Below are 24,937 nucleotides of genomic sequence, written 5' to 3'. Positions count from 1 at the left end.
AGGAATGTTTGTTTTTCTCCCTTCTTTGTGAGCCAGCGGGGAAAAAGGATGGGGGCGAGGGGGTAGTGAAGAGGAGAGTCAAACTCTGCCCCAGCCTTTGCCCACAATGCCAGTCAATCTTCCAGGGTGAAAGCTTGTTTTGGAAATGCCAGGAAATCCCACCCCCACCTGAGCCTTGTGGGGGAGGGGCTTGACTTGGAATAAAAGGAAGAGAAAAGCAAGGTTAGAAGGGAAGCAGAGTCGGTGAGAGCAGGAGCCAGGACCTTTGCAGACCTTCAGCCAGTGTGTCCAGAGGTGAGTGCTGAGCCACATCCTCCGGAGTGGGAGCCAGAGCCAGTCCTGAGAGGATGCCCAGGGCTGCAGACTTCTGGGACAGGTGCCTGAGCCTGGCCAGGGGGGTAGCGTACAGCCCAGAGCAGGGGCTGGATTTTATCCCATCACTGCCCCATGTAAAGTCTTGCACTTGAGATCAGAAGGACCTGACTTTGAATCCCATTTAAGACAAGACACTGAGCTCGCCTCAGTTTCCACTGGAGATGGGAGTATTACCTGTAGTCCCCACTGTGGGCTGTGGAAAATAACATTTGTAAAGAACTTTGCAAAGACATTGAAAGCTAAAGAGAAATGGAAGGGGGAGTCTCCCAACCAACTCCATCAGTCACTGGGAGGGCAGGATGGAGTTTTAACGACATAGATAATCATGGTCTTCTGCATTCCCCCCCCATGGGCTTACAATCCCTTTTTGAACTTCTTTGATTGAGTTAAGAAGATCCCAGATACTGACTAACTCCAGGCTCCTTTGGGGAAGGGTTGAGGGGTGAGCCACCATGTTCCCTGCCGGGCCCTGCTTCTTACCTGCCCCCAAGAGGGCTTGCAATCCAGGTCAGAAAGTCAGAATAGGAAAGGGGGTAGCCCTTGTAGGGTCTGTTTGGTCTGCAAGCCTCAGCTTTGTGGAGTCCCCAGAGGAACTCATAGTCAACTTCACCTTCCCTGAGTCTAACTCCACCTCAAGGACTCAGTTTCTTAGACTGTAAGGGAGTTGGACTTGGTGATGTCCTGGGCTTCCATCCACTATTTTGTGTTCGTGGAGTTTCCTCATCTAGCCTTCCCCTTCCCCCATGCCATTGAAATCCCAGATTTGAGTCAAACCAAAAAATCATTACACCGCCTGCTGCCTGCCTGCCTCCAAGGTCGAGGAAAGTGTTTTCTAAACCTTGAAGCCCTAAAGAAATGCAATCTGTCATTACCCACCCACCCCTTCTCCTCCTGTCACAGCTCCTATTTCTACCGCCCTCCTTCCCCAGGGTGAAATGTTCTCCTTCACCAAGCTTCCTATCTTTGCAGCAGTAATGGCTTGAGGGATACAGCCCAGCACCACTGCCCCCATTTTTGGAGGGGGAAACTCAGAGGGATAGAAAATGATCTTGTCCTCAGGTCCCATGAGAAGCAGTGCCATGAGAAAAGGCAGGGCTGCTTAAATCTAGACTGATACCCTCCCCTCCAAATCCCTTTTCCATTTTTTCCCATGATGCTCCTCCCACTATCTTTAATTTTCTCTTATTTCTCTCTCTTAAGTGCTCCCCTCTTCTTTCTTCTCTTCCCTTCTGTCTTCGCATCGTTCAAGCCTCATACCCACTCCCTCCAGGAAATAAACCTGGAGACATCAAGAATCATGGGTTCATAGTTTTGGGGTAGCAGGGATCTTGGAACTTCACAATCCCTTATTTTTACTTAGACAAGCTTCCTTCCCCCACCCCCACCAATTGGAAATAACCATTTCCTCTGAAGTCACAAATGTCTTGTTCCTGTGCTGCTTGATTTTTCCCACTCTGCCTCAACTTCCAGCTGTCTGTGCATCCCTAAGGGTGTGGAGGGCTCACCAGAGAGGAACCAGGATATGAGAATCTCCAGCTTGGGCTAACTGGGGAGACCCATTCTTAACAAAAGATCCAATGAGACCCCCTTATTTGTGATTATCTAGCATTACATTGAAGGGCAGCTAGGGGGCACAGGGGACAAAATGCTGGCTTAGGAGTTAGAAAAACTTAAGCCAAATATGGCCTTACTGGCTGTGCGACTTCACCTTGTTTGCCTCAGTTTCCCCATCTGTAAAACAAGCTGGAGAAGGAAATGGCAACACACTCCTGTATCTTTGCCAAGAAAACCCCAAAGGGGGTCACAGAGAGTCAGAGACAACTGAACAAAAGCTTATCATTGAGTTTTTCACACCGGTTTTGAAATTTGGCAGCTGGCACTGCCTTTTCCCCCACTGCCTGCATTTAAAAGAATATGTCAGTAAATTTTATTAAGCATACTGTCTGTCAGGTATTGTACTAAGTACTGCAGACTCTTAGGTTTCTTTTTGCTAAGAAATGCTCCTTGAAGGACAGGGGACCCCAGAGAAAGGGCTGGCTGCTTAGGGGCACTGAGCCCTTTCCATGAATTTTGTCTGTCCCTGGGTGAAGGCAACGGGGCATCCTGGAAAGAGTGTGGAAGCCAAATACTGGCTTCCTCAGGGCCTCTCTGGGTACTCTGGGCTGACTTTTCTTTCCTTCTCTGTGAAGAAGGATGGAGACAAGGAATGGGCTCCTGAGTGCAGCCCACCCATGAGGCCAGACAGCTTCCTTTAGGGTCTTTGGAACTCACCTATTTGGTAGGGATTGAACAGAGGAGGGGGCTGAAGAGAATAGCAGATGGAATAAAGGGGTAAAGGTCATCTGAGTCGGGCCTCCTTTGGCTGGGGATGGGGGTGGAGGAGAGGACCTGAGATAGAACTGGTGTGAGGAAGTCCCACATTAAAGTGTACTTCAATGGATGCACATCCATTGGACACTGATGGAGTAGGTGACTGGCCTCGAGTCACCCAGTTAGCCTGTATGACTCATCTAGGGTTTCTTGACCCCTAGGATGGCCCTTTGTCCATTTTGTCATCCGGTCCCCAAATAGACACACATCTCCCCATCCCTGGCAACAAGCACCAGCTGAGCTCTTGTCGGGGCTCCCAGGCAGCTGCAGCTGGTGAGATGAGGAGCTGGACTCGGGATCAGGAAGGTCTAAGCTTCAGTTCGACCTCAGACACTGACTTGCTGTGGCACTCTGGGCAAATCACTTTACTGTTGATTCCTTCGCTCTCCTCCTCATTAAGACAATCCCTCACCTCCCAGGGTTGTTGTAGAGATAACATTCGTGAATGCTTCATAAACTTCAAAGGATGTATAAATATGAGCTATTTATTTACAGCCATGAATGGGGAAAACATAAGAAAAGAGGCTTTATTTTTACTCCTTGGAGCCCATGTGAGGGATCAAAGGCATCATGTGGTGTGGGTTTAAAGGGTCCGGCTGCAGCTTTTGACCTCATCGTCCCCCGTTCTGTCCCTCATCTCTCTAGGAACCAGCTAGGATGGAGGTGGGCTCGCAAGTCACAGTCGTCAGAAGCAATCGGGTGGTGATAAATGACGCCGTTATCCCAGCAGAAATTGTCATCGCGGGGGGCCAGATAGCCCAAATCCTGCCCATTGGAAGCCGAGTCCAGAGCCAGGGGGAAAAGGCAAGTAGGAGGGCGGCCCGGCCAGCCACAGAAGTCCTGGGGGGCTCTGGGGCTGGTGCAGGGGGGAAACATTAGCAGGCAACTAGTGACAGAGGCAGCCCTCAGGCTTTCTCAAATAAATAGATAAAGCAATAGTCATGTTTTGAATGAGAGGAAATATTTGTGAGGAGACAACCTTATCTGTCGGCCAAAATGGTTTACTGACATGAGGGCCTGAAGTGGCAGATCATTCCCTAAGATTCCTGCCATTCACCCTCTACTTTTCCCCAGCAGCTCAGCTGAGCTGACCTGTCTGTCCACCTCCACAACTCCCCAAGAGACTTCCTCCGCTTCCCTTCAAGATCTACATATAGCTGTATCTGTATCTATATCTGTATCTATATTTGTATCTGTATTTGTATCTGTTTCTATATCTGTATCTGTATCTATATCTATATCTGTATCTATATCTATATTTGTATCTGGGTCTATATCTGTATCTGTATCTGTATCTATATCTGTATCTAAATCTATATCTATATTTGTATCTGGGTCTATATCTGTATCTGTATCTGTATCTATATCTGTATTTGTATCTGTGTCTATATCTGTATCTATATCTATATTTGTATCTATATAGCTGTATCTGTATCTATATCTGTATCTATATCTGTGTCTATATCTGTATCTGTATCTATATCTATATTTGTATCTGTGTCTATATCTGTATCTGTATCTATATCTATATTTGTATCTGGGTCTATATCTGTATCTGGGTCTATATCTATATCTGTTTCTATATCTGTACCTATATAAATATACACATATATGCACTTATATAATATTATGTATATATAATATTGTATATTATACATATGAACACACATATGTAACATGTATATATGTATATATAATCTATATGTGTATATATATATATTCTGTATAATCTATACCTACCTATCTGTATTTGTCATCTCAGCCGCCAGTACATTTTTAAGCTTTGATAGCTTAAAAACTGAACTAAGACTTTTGAGATACTCTGTATAGAGCACATACATTTTATGAAGAATATATCCCATCTATCTTCACATGCATAATCTTCGCTGATAATCTCAGTCTTTGAAATCTACCTTTTATGATTAAAACGGTTTCCAGAATAAAATTTCATTATATAATCATCTTCACTCAGATACCACAAGCAAAGAAGTCTTGCCAATATCCTCAAATAGCCACTTGTGAATTTGGAAGGAAAAGAGAGCTATAGCTAGGACTAAATTTGAATATTAGGCAATTTCCAACGTCATCAGTAGCCCTTTCCAACTTGTATAGCCCTTTAAAAATTATTAAGGAAAAAGTAATCCCAAAGTGGGCCAAACATCATGCAATATGAATTTTAAAAATTTTAATTATTTGTGAAGCTAAAACAGCCAATCAATATTATTATTATTGTCATCATCTCATTATTTACATCTTTTTTGATGAGGCCCACATAGAAATGGTCCCATTCTGACATTCTTTATTCTTTTATTTTTAGTGTTCTATGGATCATTGTACAGATAGATAAAATAACTGTATTTAATAATTGAATAAAAGTATTGGGATACAGGTCCTCTCTAGGTCCTCTGAAATGATTCTTGGTAAAACTCCAGCAGCAGAAAGAACAAGGATGATGTGTCCCTCATTTCACACATTTCCTAAGATCACAGTATTAGGGCTTGGAAGACCCGTAGGGATTTTCTCTTCATCCCTATGGGCAACCCCCCTGGCACAGCTCATGCCACTAGAGGGGATGGATACAAATTCTCCTCTCTTGCCCTGCCCCTTCACACTGTGCCCAAGTGAAATGGTTACAGTCACCTAGGAGAGAGCCCCTCATTCTAGTACAAGGATATGGAGGTGTTGAGTGTCAAACAAGCAATAATCTTACGGCGTTTCTGCCCATTAGCCACCATGCCAGACTGAACTCATTCTGCTTGGCCCCTTAGGACCAACCCAAGATTCATGAGTAATGCAGAGATGGGAGTCTCAACACCAGGAAAACACTTCCCACCATTGGAGTTGTGTATGAGTGCAATGGGTTGCTTTGGAAGGCAGTGGCTTGCCCCTCAAACAAAGGGGAGATAGAGTCTAGTTGGGTGGGCTGCAGGAAGGTCACCTGTTCCAGCATCTAAAATAGTGCAAGCACATAGTAGGTGCTTGCTTGCTTGATGGGCATCTTCCAACTCAGAGATACTGGGATTCTACATGTGCAGACATGTCAAGGAGACAGTGGATTGACAGTTTTGGCTGTTTTTCATAAGACTTAATTGGACACTGTGGCAGAATGAAAAAAAATCACCTACTTAGCCTCTTCATCCTTTCCTATTTCTCTTGGAAGTAGCTTGCTTTGTTTGCTTGATGTCTCCTCCATTAGACTGGAAGCTCCCTGAGGGCTTATTAAATATTAGTAAGTAGTAATAAATATTGATTGATTGATAGCTATTCACAGACTTGATCCCTTCCCAAAGTGAGCAGTAGCTGAGACACGGACCAAGATTTCTCTAGGAAAAGCCTTCAGTCTGAGGGTAACCCCAACATCCATCCAAGCACCTCTCTCTTAGGAGACACAATCCCACAGCCGTGCACTTGAAGAATGCCAATTGTACTTGATAGACGTGGCTCAGAGAGCCAGCTTCGTACCAGGCTCAGTCAGATCAGATCCACTAGTCTTATCAGAGTTTTACTCCACACCAGGGTATTAGGCTGACCTAGTTCATTACCCTTTGGTTATATTTTATTGTATCTGCTGTGGACTGAGCTCTCTGTCCAAAACAAGTTATTGTGGAGCTACTGGGGCCCAATGGGGCAGCTCAACTTATTTCTTTTTTGCTTTGTTGCCAAGAAGAATGATCTTTGGACTGAAAATGAATTACAAAATAACTAATAGAGAGTTGACAGACAAAAAGTAAAGAGAGAATAGGAAAGCATCCAGCTGTCCTCAGGTCACCTAGCCCAATTCAACTCTGGCCATTGGTCTTGAAAAACATGGAGGTTATAATTATTGAACCATGTTTAACGATTTTTGAAAAATAATGGAAAACTGGGGTGTTGCCACAGGTTTAGAGAAGGGGAAAGACTGTTCCAATTTTCAGAAAAGGAAAGAAAATTGAGACTGTCTGTTACTATAAGTCTGTGAGCTTGATGTTGATTTTTGGCAAAATTTTAGAAGAGTGGTTGATGAAATTCTAGAAAAGGAAATAGTGACTACAAGGAACCAGCCACCAGATCATCCCCAATGAACTTTATTTCCTTTTGGGACAAGGATATTAGCAGGGGGATCCTATCATGAAGTCTTCATGCTGTTCCCATATAAAAGGTAGAGAGCCTTGGATTCAATGGCAGGTCAAATACTTGGGCGTGGGATTAATGGAATGGTCAAACCCAAAGAGACTACTCTCATAAGAGACTACTTCACTCATAATTTAATGACTTTGGAAGGAAGTTTCTAGGGTCTTGATTGACCCTTGTGCTCAGCCCTGGGCTGTGGGGTCTTCTTTATGAAGGCTTGTTTGAAGACCATAGTTTGAGGATGCTTTTTAGATCTGTAGATGAGACAAAGTGGGAAGAATAGTTAACCCAATAGATGATGGTTAATGTCCAAAAAGATTCGCATTGGCTAGAGCAATGGGCTGAACTGAATAAGATGAAACCAATCAGCCAACAAGTACGTTCTAAATGTCTGTGACTACCAGAAGTGGGCAAAAGGGATCAAGGCAAAGACACAATCCAGTTCTAAAAAATCACATTTACAGATGAGGCTCTTGGGCCTGCTGTGACCACCAAGGAGTTCAGAAAAGGGGCCCCAGAAGACCACTAGATGAATAGGAGTCCACAATGTTATGTGACAACCAGAAAAAGCCAATGCAATCTTGGACAACATATGTAACGCACGGCATAGCCAGACTGAGCTGATAAAAGCTTAATTTAATGAGAGGATCCCCTTAATTTAATGAGAGGCTCCCCTCTCAATGTACACGGGACACACTTTTAAGTTTAATTGACATTTCTATCACTTTCTGAAGTCTAGACAATCCACAAACTTTAAATTGAGATCCGATTTGTAGTTTGCTGTTGTCCAAGCTGTCAGTAATCATACTGAAAATTTAAAAACAGACTCTGAGTCAGTATGAGCTGACTCTAGCACACCCTAGGGCAGAATTTCCAGGAAGAAGTTGGTGATCATTCCACTGCCCTCCACTCAGGTCAGACCTGCTCAAGAGCACTGGGTTTAATTCAGGACACCAGAGTTTCAGAGGTCATTGACAAGCAGGGTAACCTTTGTTTCATATTTGCAAAGCACTCTAAATACATTCTTTTTCTAAACCTGTCAACAATAGGTGCTATTGCCCTCTTTTTAAAGAGAGCGTGTCCTTGACAGCTTGAACTTGAGTCTTCCTAATTCTTATATTCGTTGCTTTCTAAGCATAGTCCAGGACAGAGAGGTGAGATTTCCTCTGGTCTCTGCTTTAACCAGATCACAGCTAGATTAGAGATGGAAGGGGCTGTGAAGGACTTCTTTATAACATGGAGAAAGCATGTGTGGAAAGCATTTTGGCAAGGTAAAAATACTGCAGAAGCGCCAGCTTTTGTTGTTAGCCTGCTTATCATTCTTATTAGCATGTCTTATTTCACGAAATAAAAGGTAAGAAATTGACCTGGAGTCAAAATCACTCTCCATTCCAAAAGCCAACTCTCAGCTGGACACTCTCCATCATCCTCCGATGGAGATGAAGCTCTGGGATGGAGACGAAACTCTGGGATGGAGATGAAGCTCTAGGATGGAGAAGAAACTCTGGGATGGAGAGGAGGAAAGTCTGGGGAAAAGCATGTGAATAAAGCATTGAAACCAAATCTAAAAGAGAACAGAAGGAAGTTCCAAAGGAGGCAGAGAAAAGCAAGACTACAAAACAACTATCTCTAATCTAGAATGAAAGAGGGACTGTATGACATAGATGATCCTCTTTTTTCTGAAGTTGCTTTATATGAAAAATCCTCTTTTTTCTGTAGTTACTTTTATATGGAAAAATGGAAATACTTGTATATGGAAATATGGAAATGACGTTAAGATTCAAAATAAATTTTTTAGAAAAAGAAAAAAGTGATAAACATAAAATGAATACTAAGTTTGGGATCAGATGGACTGGGTTTGAGTTGTGGGACTCCTGTTTCCATCTTTGTGATCTTGATTGAACATGTCAAGTTCCTTCTGTGGCTGAATGAAAGCGATGGATGAGATGCCCTCTTATTGATCTGTCAGCTCTAAATCTCAACCCTTTAATCCTGCCATGATATCTGCAGTTATCTCAAAAGTATATAAGCTTCCTTAAGACAAAATCAATATAAATTTAATTTTGTCACTATTTTAAGGAGCTTCATAAGGATGTGTGTGCTTGTGTATATGTGAGCATGGACAGGCTCAATCCTGGCTGTGGACTCTGTTAATGGAACAGTAGTCACCAAATCACACAAACAATCATTAGAAATATAATTTTAAGTATAATATAGCAAAAAAAAAGTTGTGACCTTTCTAATGGACCTTTTATTGGGAAGGATTGCTCTCAATGGATTATCATGTGAGCAGGGTGGGGAGTTTTTTGCTATTGAAATGTAGTTATTTCTTACATAAATTTTTTTTGGGGGGGGTAAGTGACTTGCCCAGGATCACACAGCTAGGAAGTGTTAAGTGTCTGAGACCAGGTTTTACATAAATTCTTAATCCTGATTGCTTGAACATTTAGCATTGTTGCATAGCTGTCGGATAATCAAAACATATAAGAAACATAATCCTTGTAAGGGTCTTTGTCACTTAATAAATGTTTCCACAATCTAATCCAAAAAAAAAAAATAACAGTAAGGCTCTAATGTCAAATTAGATGCAAGAAATTCCTAAGAGCAAAGTTAAATTATATTTTTTGTTTTTGTTTTTAGGATTTTCCCGCTCCTTCCACCCAAACCCCACCAAGTTTAGTTTCTGGAAGCCTTTATTAATTTGACCATGGCTGTTCAGAGGGGCTCCATCTCTGCCCAGATGATAGTTTCTTTCTGATCTGTACTTGGGCATCTTAGGAGCAGTCACAGCCTTTTTTTTCCTCCTAGAAATAGGTTCAAGCCTCCTGGGGATTTAGTCTGTTCAGAGAGCCTGCCTGCCTGCCCACTTCTGAAGGGCATTCACAGAGGGGTTGTTTTCTTGAGGCTCTCCAAAGAGATTATGATCTAGCACCTCCAGATTTCTGTAATCCCCCCACTGGAGCCCACCGACCCCAAATTCCTGGGACGGTGCCATCTCAGGGGCAGGTCTCCCCTGCTTGTGACAGGTTTCCCATTCAGGGCTAAGGCTCACCCCTCGCTTTCTCTCTTTTCCATCCCTTTCCAGGTGCTCGATGCTGGTAACTTAGTGGTCATGCCCGGCGTCGTGGACTCTCACGTGCACATCAACGAGCCGGGACGCACAGCCTGGGAGGGATTCCATTCGGCGACCAGGGCCGCCGCCGCCGGGGGCATCACCACTCTGGTAGACATGCCGCTGTAAGTGCCCTGAGTGGAGGGGAGGAAGATGGGCACGGGGATGGCACGAGCATGGATGGAAGGAAGGAGGACGGGCTTCAGAAAGGGGTCGGGAGCTACAGGCCGAAGCATCAACCCAAAGACCCCCCCCCAAACAAGTCACAGGAGCCCCAGCCTGTCTGCTCTCTTTGTGGTTACCGACATCCACAAGTGTTCACCTATGTAGATTTAGAGCTAGAAGGGACCTAATCATCTGATCTGATCTTCATTTTACAAATAAGGAATCTGGAATAATGACGATGATAATAACTATCATTTGTATCATGCTTATACATACATATATATATATATATATATATATATATATATATATATATATATATATATACACACATAATTAAGTGGAGGAGATTGGACAAAATGGCCTCCAAAGCCCACCTCTTTCTAGGATCTTCATGACAGGATGACCCCATGACCATCAGCTTCCAAAAACAAAAAAGGGCTCAGGCTGATAGGTTCATGGAGAGTCAATGTACGAGATTCCATGACCATCAGCTTCCAGTAAGAAGCCAGGACCCTGCTAGGTCCATGGAGAGTCAGTGTACAAGATCCCTGTCCCTGCTCCGGCTCAGTTAGAACCAGCGACTGGCACTTTGCCTCAGAGCACAGAAAATCTGACAGTCCCATAGTTTGCTCCTTCGTGGCCCACAAATTTAGCACCTAGTTAGCAAGAACAATCAGTAAAAGCAGAAAATCCCAGGAGCCCATTTGGGGATGTATTTCACACCCAGGCACAAACTGCTCATTTGGAATTCTTTTCTTCCTCCGATTGCTGTGGTTCCTGTTAATTCAGTCTCCCTGTGTGACTTGTGGGAGCAAACCCACGGGTTGATGGGACCAGCGCCCTCCCACAGCCCCCCCCCAATACGGGCCAGTTCCCCTCCCAGAGGAAGCACACCTCCTGTCCCTTAGACCTGGGCAGCCACAGGGACAGCAATCTCGATGTGTCTCTACTTTTAGCCTTCCTTAAGGAGCTATCCCGCTTCCCACCGGGGCATCCTATCATTTGAGTTGATGCTATTTCTGTTCCCCATTTGGGGGTCTGTGTTCTGAGGGCTTTCTGCCTTTTACTTGGCCATGGCCTTGCTTGAGATTCAGCCCAAAGCCCAGAGCCAGGGGCTTCCATGGCCCCGGCCAAGCTTCTTGTCTTCTGGGCTGGGTTTAGAAAGCCTAAAGAGTCTTGAATAAGGGCGCTCACCTGTTCGCACAGGTAAGCTACTGAAACCTTCCAAGGCTTGGGACTTTAATCCCAAAGGAGAGAACTTCAAAGGGAGAGCGGGGAAGACTTGCTGGGACAGGAGGTAGTCTTGTCACGGCAGCCAGGAGGTGATTAGAACGGGATGCTGTGTGACCCCAGCAGGGCACTTGCCTTATCTCAGGCAGGCTTCTTATCTGTAAAATGGGAATACTGAGGATAACAACCACACCAGTCTATGAACTTTAAGGCACAACGTATGTGCAATCATCCTGAGATGATTCTGCTCCTTAGCTGCTGTATGCTGGGGGAGGGATGGGGAGGAGGGGTGGGGAGGAGGGGTGGGAGAGGAAGGATGAGGAAGAGGGATGCAGAAGAGAGATGGGGAAAAGGATGAAGAGGAGAGGTGGGGAGGAGTGAGAGAGGAAGGATTAGGAGGAGGGGTGGGAAGAGAGGTGGGGAGGAGGAGGGGCAGGGAGGAGGCTCAGCTGGACAGCAGAACCACATGAGCCAGCATCCCAGAATCCCAAGTTCAAAGGAGCCTTGAAGGTTACTGGGTCTAACTCCCACCTGCCCAGGAATCCCCTGTAAGGCAGTCCCATCGGTGGCTGTCCGGCCTCTGCTTCCCACCCTCAGTGAGATCTGGGTCCCAGTTCCTGGGGTCCTCATTACTTTCCCTTTCATTCCCTTTCATTAAGCCTAAATCTGCCTCTCTGCAATCCCACATCCCCCCTTCCATTTCACCAGGTTCTGCCTCGAGACCAAACAGAGCAAGGTCAATCCCTTGCATGGGACAGCCTTCCAAACCCTGGAAAACAGCTCCCATGGACCTTCCCTCCCCTCCCTGTGCACTTCTGGATAATTCAGTCTAATCACCTCCTTTTACACAGGCAGCAGTAATCAGGGCTGCATTGAATAAAGTCCTTCTGTATACACACACTCAGATACTCATGCAACCATACTCACAATCACACACACACACACACACACACACACACACACACACACACACACACACACAGACTTTTCTTCCCTTGGTTCTCCAGAGAACATTTTATCTAACGCTGCCTTCTTTCTCTGAAGCTCTTTTTTGGCTTTTGTGTGATGGAGAAAAAGAGGATTTTCTCAGAAAAACGAACTGAATGGAGCCTGCTAGGGATGAAGGGAGCACCTTGAGTCCCCCCCTTTTAATCCGGGGTTTGGGGCTAAACTCTGCCAGAGCCTGCCCCAGGGGCCTGTAGCTCCTTCCCAGCTGCACATCCAGGATCTGGCTCTTAGCTCCCTCTTTCAGGGACTTCCCGGAATTACACGTGAGCCAACACTGCCCTCTGCTGATGGGCTCTAGTCCTAGGAGAGCATCAGTTTCAGAGGCCGTCCAGTCCACTTGTCATTTTACAAATGGAGAAACTGAGGCCCAGGGAGCCAAGGCGACCAGGTTCATCCTGGGAGTGCATGTCAAAGATGGGATCTGCAAACGGGCCCTTGATTCCAAGCCCAGCTTGCAGTCCCTGGAGCCATGATGTCCTCCAGGGAAGAGGGACATGGAAGCTTCTGATGGGAGATGGGCACCCGGAGCTTTGTTTGCTAAACTTCACACAATAATTCCTCTGAGGGCAGGAGGACTCGGGCCTGCCCCCGCCTGCAGTTGGTCCCTTTGCTGTGGCCTTCTTGCCCACGGGTTCTCTTCATCCTCTCCCTCCATCCCTCCCACAGCATTACAGGGATGCCCCATCTCCCAGAGGTCACAGGGGCCCCCCACACTCTCCACACTGAGGAGTCTCCCCATAGAGAGCTCCCCCAGCCTTGGGGAGGAAAGCCCCCTCACCGATTTCTTCTCCTCTCCAGGAACTGCCAGCCTCCGACCACCACCTTGGAAAACTTCCACAGCAAGCTCAGGGCGGCCAGGAGACAGTGTCACGTGGACGTGGCCTTCTGGGGTGGGCTGATCCCTGGGAATGCTGTGAGTAACTGGGCTGTTTGCTTTCTTAAGTCCAGTCCTCCCCCCGAAGCCCCCAGAACAAAGCCTGGAGGAGACATTCCTGGCAGATCAGTCAGTTATAGCATCTTCTCCCCAGCAGGGGGGATGCTCAGTGCCAGCAACACAAAGAAAGGCAAAACCAGGAGTTTCCCCTCCAGAAACTCACCCACTGATGGGGTCTGCAAATAAGCAAGCAGGAACCAAAGATATGCAATGGGGAGATGATCTCAGAGGGAAGGTGCTGGGAGGGGGCACTGGGAGAGGCTTGAGCTGACTCTGGAGTCTAAATGTCTGTCCAACTGATTAACTCGTCCGTTAAGTACGTGTTCTAGACTGGGTCCTGTGCCAGGTACTACAGATCCCTGCCCTCCTGAAGCTCTACTGGGTTTGGTCTTCCCAGACCCCCTGCCCCGACCTCACTCCTTCCCACAGATGCACTTCCACCAACCTTTCATTTTCCTCACTGCTGTTGTTTTGAGGCAATTGGCATTTAAGTGACTTGTCCAAGGTCATACGACTAGAAAGTGTCTGAGATATGATTTGAATGTAGGTCCTCCTGACCCCAGTCTCAGCACTATGCCCAGGAAGTTTTTAATAATAATAATAACAACAATTTCTGAAGCTCAACAATATGTGACTTCAGGAGTCTTGAGCAAGCATTCTTGAAATCCATGAATTTATTTTTATCATTTACATTTTGACAACTGAATTTCAAAATAATTGATTTCCTTTGTAATCCTGCATGTTTTATTTTATGCTTTTAAAAACATTATTCTGAAAAGAGATCCATATGTTTCACCAGATTGTGGCCAAAGGAATCATCCCAAACATGCACACACAGACACAGACTTAAGAACTTCTGACCTTGGACCAGTATTGATCATGCATTAATTAAATACCTACTATGTGCCCGGCATTGTGCTAACTATGTAAGACACAAAGAAAGGCAAAAACATGGCTTCTATATTCAAGATAAAGAAAGAAAAAATCCTGACTGCCAAGAAATTCTTTCCCCTATGATTTACTGCAGCAGCCATCAGACTTTCTGGTCTTAAGATCCCTCTATATTCTTAAAAATTATTGAGAACATCAAAGAACTTTTGTTTAGATAGATCATATCTATTAATATTTATCATGTTGGAGATTAAAACTAATATAATTTAAAATATTTGCTAATTAACTTAGAATAACAATTATATGCTCATACCAATAACATTTTAATGAAAACTATATTAACCAAAACAAAACACAAATTAGTGAAAAGACTAACATTATTTTAATAGTTTTGCAAATATCTCTAATGTCTGGCTTAATAGATGACAGCTATTCTGCATTCAATCTATCAAGATATGTTATTTTGGTTGACATACATAAGGAAAATTCAGCCTCACATAGTTAGGCAGTTAAAAAAGGGAGGAGAGGGCAGCTGGGTGGCGCAGGGGATAGAGCACCAGCCCTGAAGTCAGGAAGACCTCAGACACTTAACACTTCCTGGCTGTGTGACCCTTGGGCAAGTCACTTAACCTCAATTACCTCAGCCAAAAAAAAAAGTACAGGCAAATAACATCTTAGTATTATTATTCAAATAACAACATATCTCTTGTTGAAGTTGTCTGGTAGACAGTTAAAAGACTAAGAACCATATGCTCTAGAGTATTTGTGCCTGGCACACAGTAGGTACTAAATCAATGATTAGTTGGTTAAGTCTGAACTCCTCAATCTCGAAGCCAAGGATCCTGAGTTCTACTTCTTATTCCCTCTCACTTCTGAAATTCTATGGCTCTCTGGCTCCAAGAAAATCTGGGGCATCGGCTGCTATTGTGAATAATTCACTAGGAGAGACATGTCAGCTGCTCCTTCTCTGTAGGGAAGCTTTAGGAAGGAATGGGATGTGGGGGTCTGTGTCTGTGCCTGTGTCTGTGTGTCTCTGTGTCTGTGTGTCTGTATCTATGTCTGTGTCTATGTCTATGTCTGTGTCTGTGTCTGTGTCTGTGTCTGTGTCTGTGTCTGTGTCTGTATCTATGTCTGTGTCTATGTCTATGTCTGTGTCTGTATCTGTGAATGTGTCTGTCTGTGTCTGTGTGTCTGTATCTATGTCTGTGTCTGTGTCTGTGTGTCTTTCTGTGTGTCTGTGTCTGTATCTGTGTGTATGTGTGGAAGGTGAGCATGTTTATAATTATTCCAAATCTTAGCCTAAATGGAACAGAGAAAATGGCAGATTTTGGAAGCCTGAAAAGCCTCCCATATTCCGTTCCCCAATCCTGACCTACATAGGTCCCTCGTTGCAGGAATAGGAAATATAGCATGATCAGATGCTACATCCAGTGCTGGAGCTGGGAGGGACCCCTTCAGAGCCCCCAGATCCGCTGTCCATGGCTTTGCTTTCACCACACTCCAGACTCTCTGTGACCTGAGCTGCCATCCCTTTGTTGAGCTCTTGATGTATCAGGAAAACCATGACTTGAGGCTCTCTTCTCTCCTGTCTCTTTCAGGATGAACTCAAACCCATGATGGAGGCTGGCGTGCCGGGCTTTAAATGCTTCATGATTGACAGCGGGGTGAAGGAATTCCCCCATGTCAGCATCCAGGATTTGCACGTGGCAATGAGGGAGCTGCAAGGAACAGACTGTGTGCTTCTGGTGAGTGCCTGCTCTCCTCACCAGCACTTTCCCAGGCTGCCTGCTGATTTCTTCCTCCTTATGGACTAAGGTGGGGGTGATCTATTCACTTAGTGGGATCTGCTCATTCAACACCATAGACCTGAAATGGGAGGAACTCTGAGATCCCTGTCCTTTCCTTCCCAAATTTTTATTGATTTTTTTTTCCTGAGGCAATTGGAGTTAAATAACTTTCCCAGGATCACACAGCTAGGAAGTGTTAAGTGTCTGAGGCCAGATTTGAACTTAGGTCCTCCTGACTTCAGGGCTGGTGCTCTATCTACTATGCCACCTAGCTGTTTCTCCCCCCACCCCAAATTTTCTAAGGCATTATTGAACATTCATGTCTAAAATTCACCAACTCCAGCAAAACTGTATGGCCACAATAGGTTGTGCATGGATGTTATATAGTAATAATACTAGCAAGCACTTATATAACACCTACTGTATACTATGCTAAGTGCTTTACAAATATCTCCTACAAACAACCCTAGCAGATAGCTCTCTTCTATAGTTAAGGAAAGGGAAGCAGACAGGAGCTGAGGGGCTTGCCCAAGATTACACAGCCAGTAAGTGTATGAGGCTGGATTTGCCTGACTCTAGCCCTGGCCCTTTAGCCACCAGTGGCCCTTTAAGGACTCAGTGAAGGGGCTGGTGACCAGATCACAAGGGAGATGTCCCAAGTTCCAGCTCAGGGTCCCTGTGAGACAAGCAGAGTGTGCAGCTCCCCCAGCCGCACAAGGGTCTCTTTCAGCCCTCACATTTTAGGCAGAGACAAAAGCAAAGCGCCAGCCCTGACACCAGAGCCCATTTTAATACGTCCTGTCCTCTGGTCACTTTTCCACAGTTTCACGCAGAGGAAGAATTGGACTTGGGGAAACCTGTCAGTGGAGGTAAGCCCCCAGGGACCACCCTTTCTTTGCTGCTAACTTGCATTATTTTACCATAGTTCTATTTTATTCCCGTATTCTTATTGATATTATTAATTGCCTTTATCACTGCTTTGGGAAAAATTAAAATTATTGGGGCAAAGGAGGAAAGAGGAGCAGGTCTTTGCTTATTTCTGTTCTTAGGGATTTCTTCTGGCTGGAGGCAAGAGTAACAATCTAGGACATCTTTGAATCATTCAAATAAACCAAATTATATTGAGGGGCTGTCTCTGCAAAGACGTGAATGCTGAACATAAAAAGACATTGAATGAGTTTCCTCTGGAAATATATTCTTTGCATGTTATGGGGAAGTTAAGGGTAGAAGAGAAGATTTGCTTCTGAGATGAATGACTTTTCTGATTATTCATGTAACCCACTACATCACACATCATGGGCAATGGCTTAGGATACGTTTAAGGATCCCAGCTAACCCTTCCTCCTCGCCCATTCCTGCTTGGGGTCTGGAGGTGGAGTTCTGGAAGGTTAAGCTTTCAGAGCTGCCCTTGGATAGATGGTATCTCTGCTGCCTGAGGACTAGCTGCCCTAAACTTGGAGGCACTCATCACCCTAAGACTGGTTGCTCCTACTGTCTATCTACCCAGGTTACTTATACCTTCAGAATCTAATACTTAATGTGCAACAAGAAAATGGTATTTACACACATATATTGTATCTAGGTTATATTGTAACACATGTAAAATGTATGGGATTGCCTGTCATCAAGGGGAGGGAGTAGAGGGAGGGAGGGAGGGGATAATTTGGAAAAATGAATACAAGGGATAATGTTACAAAAAAATTACTCATGCATATATACTGTGAAAAAAATAATAAATAAATAAAATTTAAAAAAAATAAAAAATAAATTAAAAAATAAAGCTTTGTATATAACAACAACAACAACAAAAAAAGACTGGTTGCTCGATGACTCTTAGTTTGGTCCAGAGCAACTCATGGAACTCCACATCCTAAAAGAAAATGCTGTTACTATGTTACTGGAGTGATTTTTGCACCAATCAAATCACAGGGCTGGTGAGGTGGTTCTTGATAGGGTAGTGTAACTCTCCTGGACTCGGGAGTCAAAGGACACAGGTTCAAATACTTCCTCTTGTTTCCTGAGGGATGTTAGGCTCTGAGTCACAGTTTCCTCATCTGTAAAATGAATGGACAAGATGTGGACTAATGACCAGGGCCAGTGGGGGATGCTTTCCAGTTTTTGATTTATGTTTTAATTAAGTTTAGGTGCCTACTGTGTTTTAGGCACTGGGCAGACAAAGAAATAAATGATGATAAGTCCAGGATGGTGGAAAAAATTGGTCACTGAATAGTCCTTCACTCTCCTACCAAACCAGAGATCAGACTGCTCCTGAGCTTTGCGGGGTGAGGACTCTGGGATCCAGTCCAATCCAAGTGACGGTTATCGGAGCATAGATTGATTAGGGACTTTGGGACTCATCTGGCCACTCCCCAACCTTTTGCAGATAAGACTTTGTTCAAGGTCCCCCCACAGAATTAAAAGTGTTTTGGATTGGAACCTGAATTTAGGACCCTAGCCACCTCTCCTCAACAGGAAACATACCTTGTGGCTCCCGAGTCTTTGGATGAAGTTCCATGGAGACGCCAAACAAACAGCGTACATCCTCAGTACTACCTGGCTCCCACGGGCATCTCTGAGACTCAGGGCCTTGGAGCATCAGCCCTTCTGAGGGTCACGACCATTTCTCCCTTTATTCTCTGTGTGCAGAACCCTCGGAGTACAGCACGTTCTTAGCATCCCGCCCGGATGCTATGGAGGTCAAGGCCATCCAAACCATCTGTGAGCTGTGTCTCCAGTATAAGTAAGTGGAAGAGTACAGTCACGTCACTGGAGGGACTGGTGGGGTGGGAGGGGAGGGGAAGTAGGTATCAGGGGAGCTCTGGGCTTTTCCTGCAGCTGCTCATGCCTTCCCCCCATCATAACCTTCCATCTCTTTAAATGAATTGGGTATGTATGTGTGTATTTTTATGTGTATATGTAGATAAGTAGGTATAGAGCTGGGGATAGAAATGCATGTTAACTCCCCCGTCTCCCCCATCAGATTGTAAGCTCCAAGAAGTTATCAATGTCCAGAGATAACAATCAGCATATTAAACAGTCTTGAGATAAGTCATAGGAGGATTGGATGGGGGGGGGGGGAAATGGAGCCATTCGGGCTGGGAAAGGGAAGCCTCAAGGGGAGTGTGGTGATTGTCTTTAATATTCCATCATTCCGAAGGAGGATTCAATTTGTGTTTTTTGATCCTGGATGAGTGGACCAGGATTAACAGACAGAAGGTACAGAGTTGGAGTTTGGCTGTTCTCTAAGAAAGCTTCTGGCAGTCTGGGCTAGCCGAGTTAGAGCAGGTGGCCCTGGGAGGTGGGGAGCGCTTCCTGACTTAGCAGAGTCTCGGAGTCCTCAGGGATGCTCTAGGAGATGTTCCTGTTTGGACTTGACTCTGGTGAGATGGATGCTGAGCTCCCTCCCACCTTTCGGGTTCTGCCATTCCTTGATTCTTGGCTGCCCCAAGCCCACTTCCCTCAGCCTCGTGGACGTGCTTATTAATAAGCAAACCTGGTTTTGTTCTGAGGTTTCGTATCCAAAAGGTCAGACTGGCTTGGGGGAAGCGTTGGAATCTGGCAATAGTTTTCCTCGCGGAACATCAAACTGTGTCTTTGGAATGGGGGTTCATCTGTCTGGGTTGGGGAACAGTGAACCAGACCTGATCATTCCCCAGGGAGCTCCCCCCAGATCCAGGCTGGAATATGACTAAGGCACAAAGAATCCATGACCAATGGAGTCATTTTGGAGCAGTTTGCAATGGGTGTTGTGCAAGATGGAGGAGTCCACTGTCTTCCTTTCCCTCTCCTCTCCCGAGCCAAGAAAGGAAACAAAGGAATGGGCAGATTGGGAATGAGCTTCACTGACAAATCCGTCCTCAATCCAGGAACCTCAGAGGGGAATTCACAGGCTCATAGACTTAGAACTCAAAGGGTCGTTGGAAACACTGAGTCCAAGCCTTCCACTTTCCAAAACCCACGAGATGAAGGTCAGCCAGGAATTACAGATGACAGAGTTAGGATTGGAAAGCCCGTCTTTGGACTCCATTGTCTCAACCTCCCTGAGTTCCACACACACACACACAAATTGATATGGCAGACAGATCAGCCAACCAACCATTTCTTCGGGAGTTTTCTCCAACTTGCCTCATAGACTCCTTGTCTCTTTGTGGCTGTGCTGCTGTCCTTTGCCCTTCTTTGCATCCTTGGCGTTTGGCACAATGGCACATTGCTTATTATTCAGACTTGGCTCAGTCTTTAGGTGCTGGGGGTGCAAAAACACACGTGGAAACTGTCCCAGCCTCCCCCACATACAGACGGTAATCCGTGGCTGCTGGCTGGTCAGAGACCCGGCTGAGTAGTGAGAGGATAGAGCCCTTGCCTGCAGGAAGCATGCAGCTCAACTGAGTGAGAGGGGAGGGGAGAAAACTCTATGAAACCTTCTCTTTCCCTCCTTAATAGGGTGAGATGCCATATTGTTCATCTGTCAAGTGCCCAAGCCCTGCCAATCATCCAGGAGGCAAGGAGGAAGGGAGCACCTCTCACCGTGGAGACCACCCATCACTATCTCTCCTTGGAGGCTACAGGGGTGCCCCATGGAGGCACCCAGTACAAGTGCTGTCCCCCAATCAGGAGCAAAAAAAATCAGGTGATATATGGTGACTTTCAGGCAGAGGGGAAAGATTGGGGAGGAGAAGAGGGAGATGCAAGGAGAGGGAGAAGGAGGAGGAGGGAGGAAGAAGAGGGGGAGAGGGACCAGACCTGTGATTTCATCTGGGAGATGACGTAAATGGGAAGTCCCTTTTCCTTACCTCAGAGCCCTAGAAAGTTGCCTAAAGCCTAAGGAGCTGAAGGAGTCTCTGGGACCCCATGGCCAGTAGGTGCCGGAGGCAGCCCGGATTTCCTGGTTCTCTGTCTGCCATGTCCCACGCTGCCCCTCCTTCCCTAAGGGTCCGCTGCATTATATTAACGCCCTTTCTGATGTGGATAAATCCCACTTCATCAGCTCAGCTTCTGCCTTTATCCTTGTGGCTAACAGATTATCGATTAAGTGAGACGATATGTGGACGTGCTTTGCAAACCCTTAAGCATATGACAATGCCAGAAATGAGTCTGCCTTGATATTTATGCAATTGTCTGAGGGCCCTTCTCCCTCCCAAGAGGCCCCTCACAAGCTGGCTCTCTAGGCAAGGTGGCCACGCTGGAGTACTTCTGGCTCCAGGAAAGGGTGAATCTTGTTGAGAAGAACCCAACAAGAATCCATATTGAGGGAGCCAAGGGTCAGAAAGTGGGCCCTTTCCCTCCTGGAAAGCCTGCCTTCCCGCCACTTCTGGGGATTCTAAGCAGGCGGTCTCTGCATCTCAGGATCAGCTGTGGAGGGCCCTCCAGAAGGGGGACATTGACCTGGTCATCTCGGACCACTCGCCCTGCACGGCAGACCTGAAGCACTTAGACAGTGGCGACTTCCTGCGGGCCTGGGGCGGCATTTCCTCCTTGCAGTTCGGTAAGAACCTGGGAAGCTCATCCAGTAGAAGCTGCGTGGGAGGCTGCTTCCCAGATGCCTCAGTAGGGATGAGAACTATGGCAAAATTGACAAGAGCTGGTATGATCAGCACTGGGAAGGGGGCGACTTTGGGCCTGTTTTTCCACCTGTGAAATGGGAAGAGGATGGTCTCCCATGTCTAAACATGCAGAGCGGGGGCCCCTCATCCTGGGACCTCTTCCTTTTATGCTCAGCCAGCATGCTGGGATGGAGGGGGCTTACCAGCCCCCGCTTCAGGCTTCTTGGCAGCTGCTACCCAGGTCCCTATCAGCGGCAGGCTGCCTGCTGCTGCCCTTGGCAGTGGACATGCCAAGGGGAACATTGGCAAGTTCAATACAGCCCCCAACTTCCATTTGTAGATGTGACAATTCCCAGGGAAACCTTTGGAAAGCAAAGTATCTCCCCAAAATCAGCAAAAATCAGTGGAAAATTAGATGGTGAAAGAGAAGACTTTTTTCTTCTGTAACCAAAACCCTTTACCCTTGGTAGCCCCCACCCTGTTCTCTGTCCCCATCCAAGATGGGACCCTTCTGAAGTCACCCTAGCCTCCCTTTCTTTGAAATAGTTTTTGAGTTTTTTCTATTCCCTTATTTGTTTTCCTGCACTATCCCCCCCCAATCTTCCCAACTGAATGGGAGCTCTTTGAGAGCAGCCACATCGAGCCACAGGAGGCTCTCGCCAAAGGCCTGTTTAGCTGAGTCCATCCGGAAGCCTTCTCTTAGTCAGGTGTGTTAGGCTAGTGTTGTGTGGGGGACGGACTCAGGGGACACTCCTGGCCATGACCCTCCATCCGCACGCAGGACTCCCCCTTTTCTGGACGTCGGCGAGACTCAGGGGGTTCACCCTTCCTGACGTGGTCAGGTTTATGTGCGAGAATCCGGCCAAGCTGAGCGGACTGGAGACACAGAAGGGGTCCCTGCGCCCGGGGCAAGATGCCGACCTGGTCATCTGGGATCCGGACAAGGAGCTGGAGGTAAATAAAGACTAGGATGTGACCACAAGAGCCGTTCTAATTCTGGCTGGAGTGGGAGACGGGAGAGGGAGGGAAGAACCATCAAAGAGCATGGGCCCTCGGAGCTCAAGCAGCATCCCAGAGGAGGCTCCGGCCTAGCCTGCCCCCACCCTCTGTGACTATTCAGAGTCAATCCAACAAACATTCAGGTACTTTGTGTAGCCCGGTGGTGCAGGAGGGACAGATCAGCCACGGCTCCTGCCCTCCAGGGCTAACAGTTCGGTGCTGGGACAAGCGGCTACAACTCTGGGCTCCCATCGGCAGTGGGAGGAGAAGGTTTGGGGAGCAGAGGCCTTAAGCTCAGTTCTGATCAGGTTGAATGTGGGGCGTCGGTTGAACCTCGGGGGGGGGGGGCAGTGTATGGGAGCTGGCCAGGAAGGCAGGGATGTGGAGGAAGCTCTGGGCACTCCCTCCAGCCAGATCCCCCTCCTGTGGCTCCATGGGCTAATGTTCTTAACAGGAGAAAGCCTCCCTCCCCTTCCCTCCACCCCACCCTCCCCCAGCCCAGGATAGATGGGAGAATTTGGAAGATTATATCCTGAAGACATGTTTTTTTCATTTCAGGTCAATGAAAGAATGATTCAGCACAAAAACAAGGTAGGGGACTTTGATTTGGAGCAGGGGGCTCCTCAGAGTGGGCCGGGGAGGGTGTTTCCCACCCGGGGCACCGGGCCTCCTGGGGATAACGGACTGTAGGGGCTGCCTCTCCGCAGCCAGGGAAGGGAGAGAGATTCCCCCTCCCCCGGTATCCCAGAACCTCAGGGAGGAACTTAGCAGGGGCTCTCACCATCATGGAGGACTGAGATGGATCCAGAGAGGTGGGGGAAACCTCTGGAACCAATCCAAAGGCAAGAGCCCTTTGCATTCACACACGCACACACTCGCACACACACCTGGGAGTCCTCCAGCTTTTGCTTGAAGACCTGCACTAAGAGGGGCCTCCCCGCCTCCCAGAGCAGTCTCTTCTTCCCTGAGAAAGCTCCAATCCTCCCCTTGCAGCCAACACTGGCTTCCGCCACCTCCCCCTTCCAGTCCCCATTCTGTGGCTAAATAGGCCCTAACTGATGTCTCTTCCCCACAATGGCTCCCCTCCCTCCCCAGGCCTCTCTTTCTCAGGCTAAATGTCCCCCCATTCTTCCCCCAATCCTCCTGAGGCATTAGCTTCATCCCTGCGTCTCCATCTAACCTTCCCAAAGCCCGACCTTCAGCAGTCTGCCCACGTTCCAGAATAGGGTTGGACCAGGGCAGAGGGCATCCCCCCAGGCTCAGGCATCCCCCAGGCCTGGGCACTCCGCCTCCGATAGCTTTCCATCTCTGTTGAGCTGACTTGTCCCTGGAATCGCGGCCCTTGGGGTCCCATCAGTCCTTGCTCTGAACCATGTCTCCCTTCTCCCTTCTCCCTCTCCACTGCCATGTTTGTGAACGGCTTTTTAAAAATTACTCAGAACCAGCCCATTTGGCCACTTCCTCAGAGAGGACGCCCAGGAGGAGGGGGGAACCTCCTGAATGTTAAAGAGGAAGGCTGTCCCTCCTTCTTTTTGTCCAGTTACATTTCACTGCTGCCTCAGTGTAGGGTGGGATTCTCCAAGGCAGGGACACGGCCTGGACTAGGCAAGGGGACACCAGGCCCTCGCTCTGCTCACAGTTGGGCCGGTCATCGCCCCCACCATTGCCCCGGGTGGGAGCAGGGAGCCCCCAAGAGCAGCCCTTCAGAACGAGAGCTCGCCGGGAAGCCTCCGGAGGAGGCCAGCCTTTTCACAGGTGTCTCATTCCACTCCCAGCTGACGCCCTACCTAGGCTTTCGCCTTCTCGGAGAGGTTTTTGCCACCGTGGTCCGCGGCAACCTGGTTTACCTGAATGGGGAGTTCTCACCGACACCACTTGGGAATCTGCTTCTGGTGGAAAATGATAAACTCGGGGGGAAAAATAGCATCTGCTAGCTGTTGCCAAGGCTCAGCCCGGGTGCCTCCTCCTCCAGGAAGCCTTCCCTGGTGCCTCCAGCCTCACTCCCGTTGCAAATGTAACTTTGTACTTGGTATATATTGTGAATTGAGTTATCTGTGTCTTCCTCAGTCCTCACTCCTTGGGAGAAGCAGCTCCCCAAGAGTAAACACTCATTTTATTCTTTGTGTCACCCACGCCTGGTATACTGCGATGATTAATAAATAAATAAATAAATTATATATAATAATATATTAATTATACAATAATTAATCAATTAATTAATTAATTAAATTCCTAGAGAATAAAGCAGCCTCATGGCCGTGACTCAACGTCCCAACATGCTAGACAGAGCTCGCCAGAAGGGAAAGGTGGAGAGGGGATGGCAGGATCATTGGGATCGATTCGAAAACTCCCCCAATGCAGTCCACGGGCTGAGGGCCAGGTGGGACATGCTATGTGGGGCTCTCTAGGCAAG

The 24,937-nt window shown here is 46.9% G+C and overlaps 1 protein-coding gene across 1 annotated transcript; it reads left to right on the top strand.

Moving 5' to 3' along the window:
* The first annotated feature begins 206 nt into the window (after positions 1 to 206).
* On the top strand, positions 207 to 24,710 carry LOC141564788 (allantoinase, mitochondrial-like). Its single transcript, XM_074307668.1, has 12 exons — positions 207 to 294; positions 3,391 to 3,549; positions 9,941 to 10,092; positions 13,172 to 13,286; positions 15,797 to 15,943; positions 16,809 to 16,854; positions 18,632 to 18,725; positions 20,426 to 20,612; positions 21,329 to 21,467; positions 22,307 to 22,479; positions 23,083 to 23,115; positions 24,300 to 24,710. The coding sequence occupies exons 2-12, from the start codon at positions 3,403 to 3,405 to the stop codon at positions 24,456 to 24,458; spliced, it is 1,392 nt and encodes a 463-aa protein (XP_074163769.1). The 5' UTR covers positions 207 to 294; positions 3,391 to 3,402; the 3' UTR covers positions 24,459 to 24,710.
* Positions 24,711 to 24,937: the final 227 nt, after the last annotated feature.

This window comes from Sminthopsis crassicaudata, chromosome 3 (assembly GCF_048593235.1).
Source record: "Sminthopsis crassicaudata isolate SCR6 chromosome 3, ASM4859323v1, whole genome shotgun sequence".
In the NCBI taxonomy this organism is placed as follows: domain Eukaryota; kingdom Metazoa; phylum Chordata; class Mammalia; order Dasyuromorphia; family Dasyuridae; genus Sminthopsis; species Sminthopsis crassicaudata.
Note: the sequence above shows the minus strand (reverse complement) of the source record. Positions and strands in the feature narration are given on the sequence as shown.

What these genes read in the sequence shown, in the direction of transcription:
- LOC141564788 (XM_074307668.1), top strand. Translation starts at nt 3,403, where the DNA reads ATGGAGGTGGGCTCGCAAGTCACAGTCGTCAGAAGCAATCGGGTGGTG. An exon ending in TCCAGAGCCAGGGGGAAAAG is followed by an intron (nt 3,550 to 9,940) that starts GCAAGTAGGAGG and finishes ATCCCTTTCCAG; the next exon opens with GTGCTCGATGCTGGTAACTT. An exon ending in GGCTGATCCCTGGGAATGCT is followed by an intron (nt 13,287 to 15,796) that starts GTGAGTAACTGG and finishes TGTCTCTTTCAG; the next exon opens with GATGAACTCAAACCCATGAT.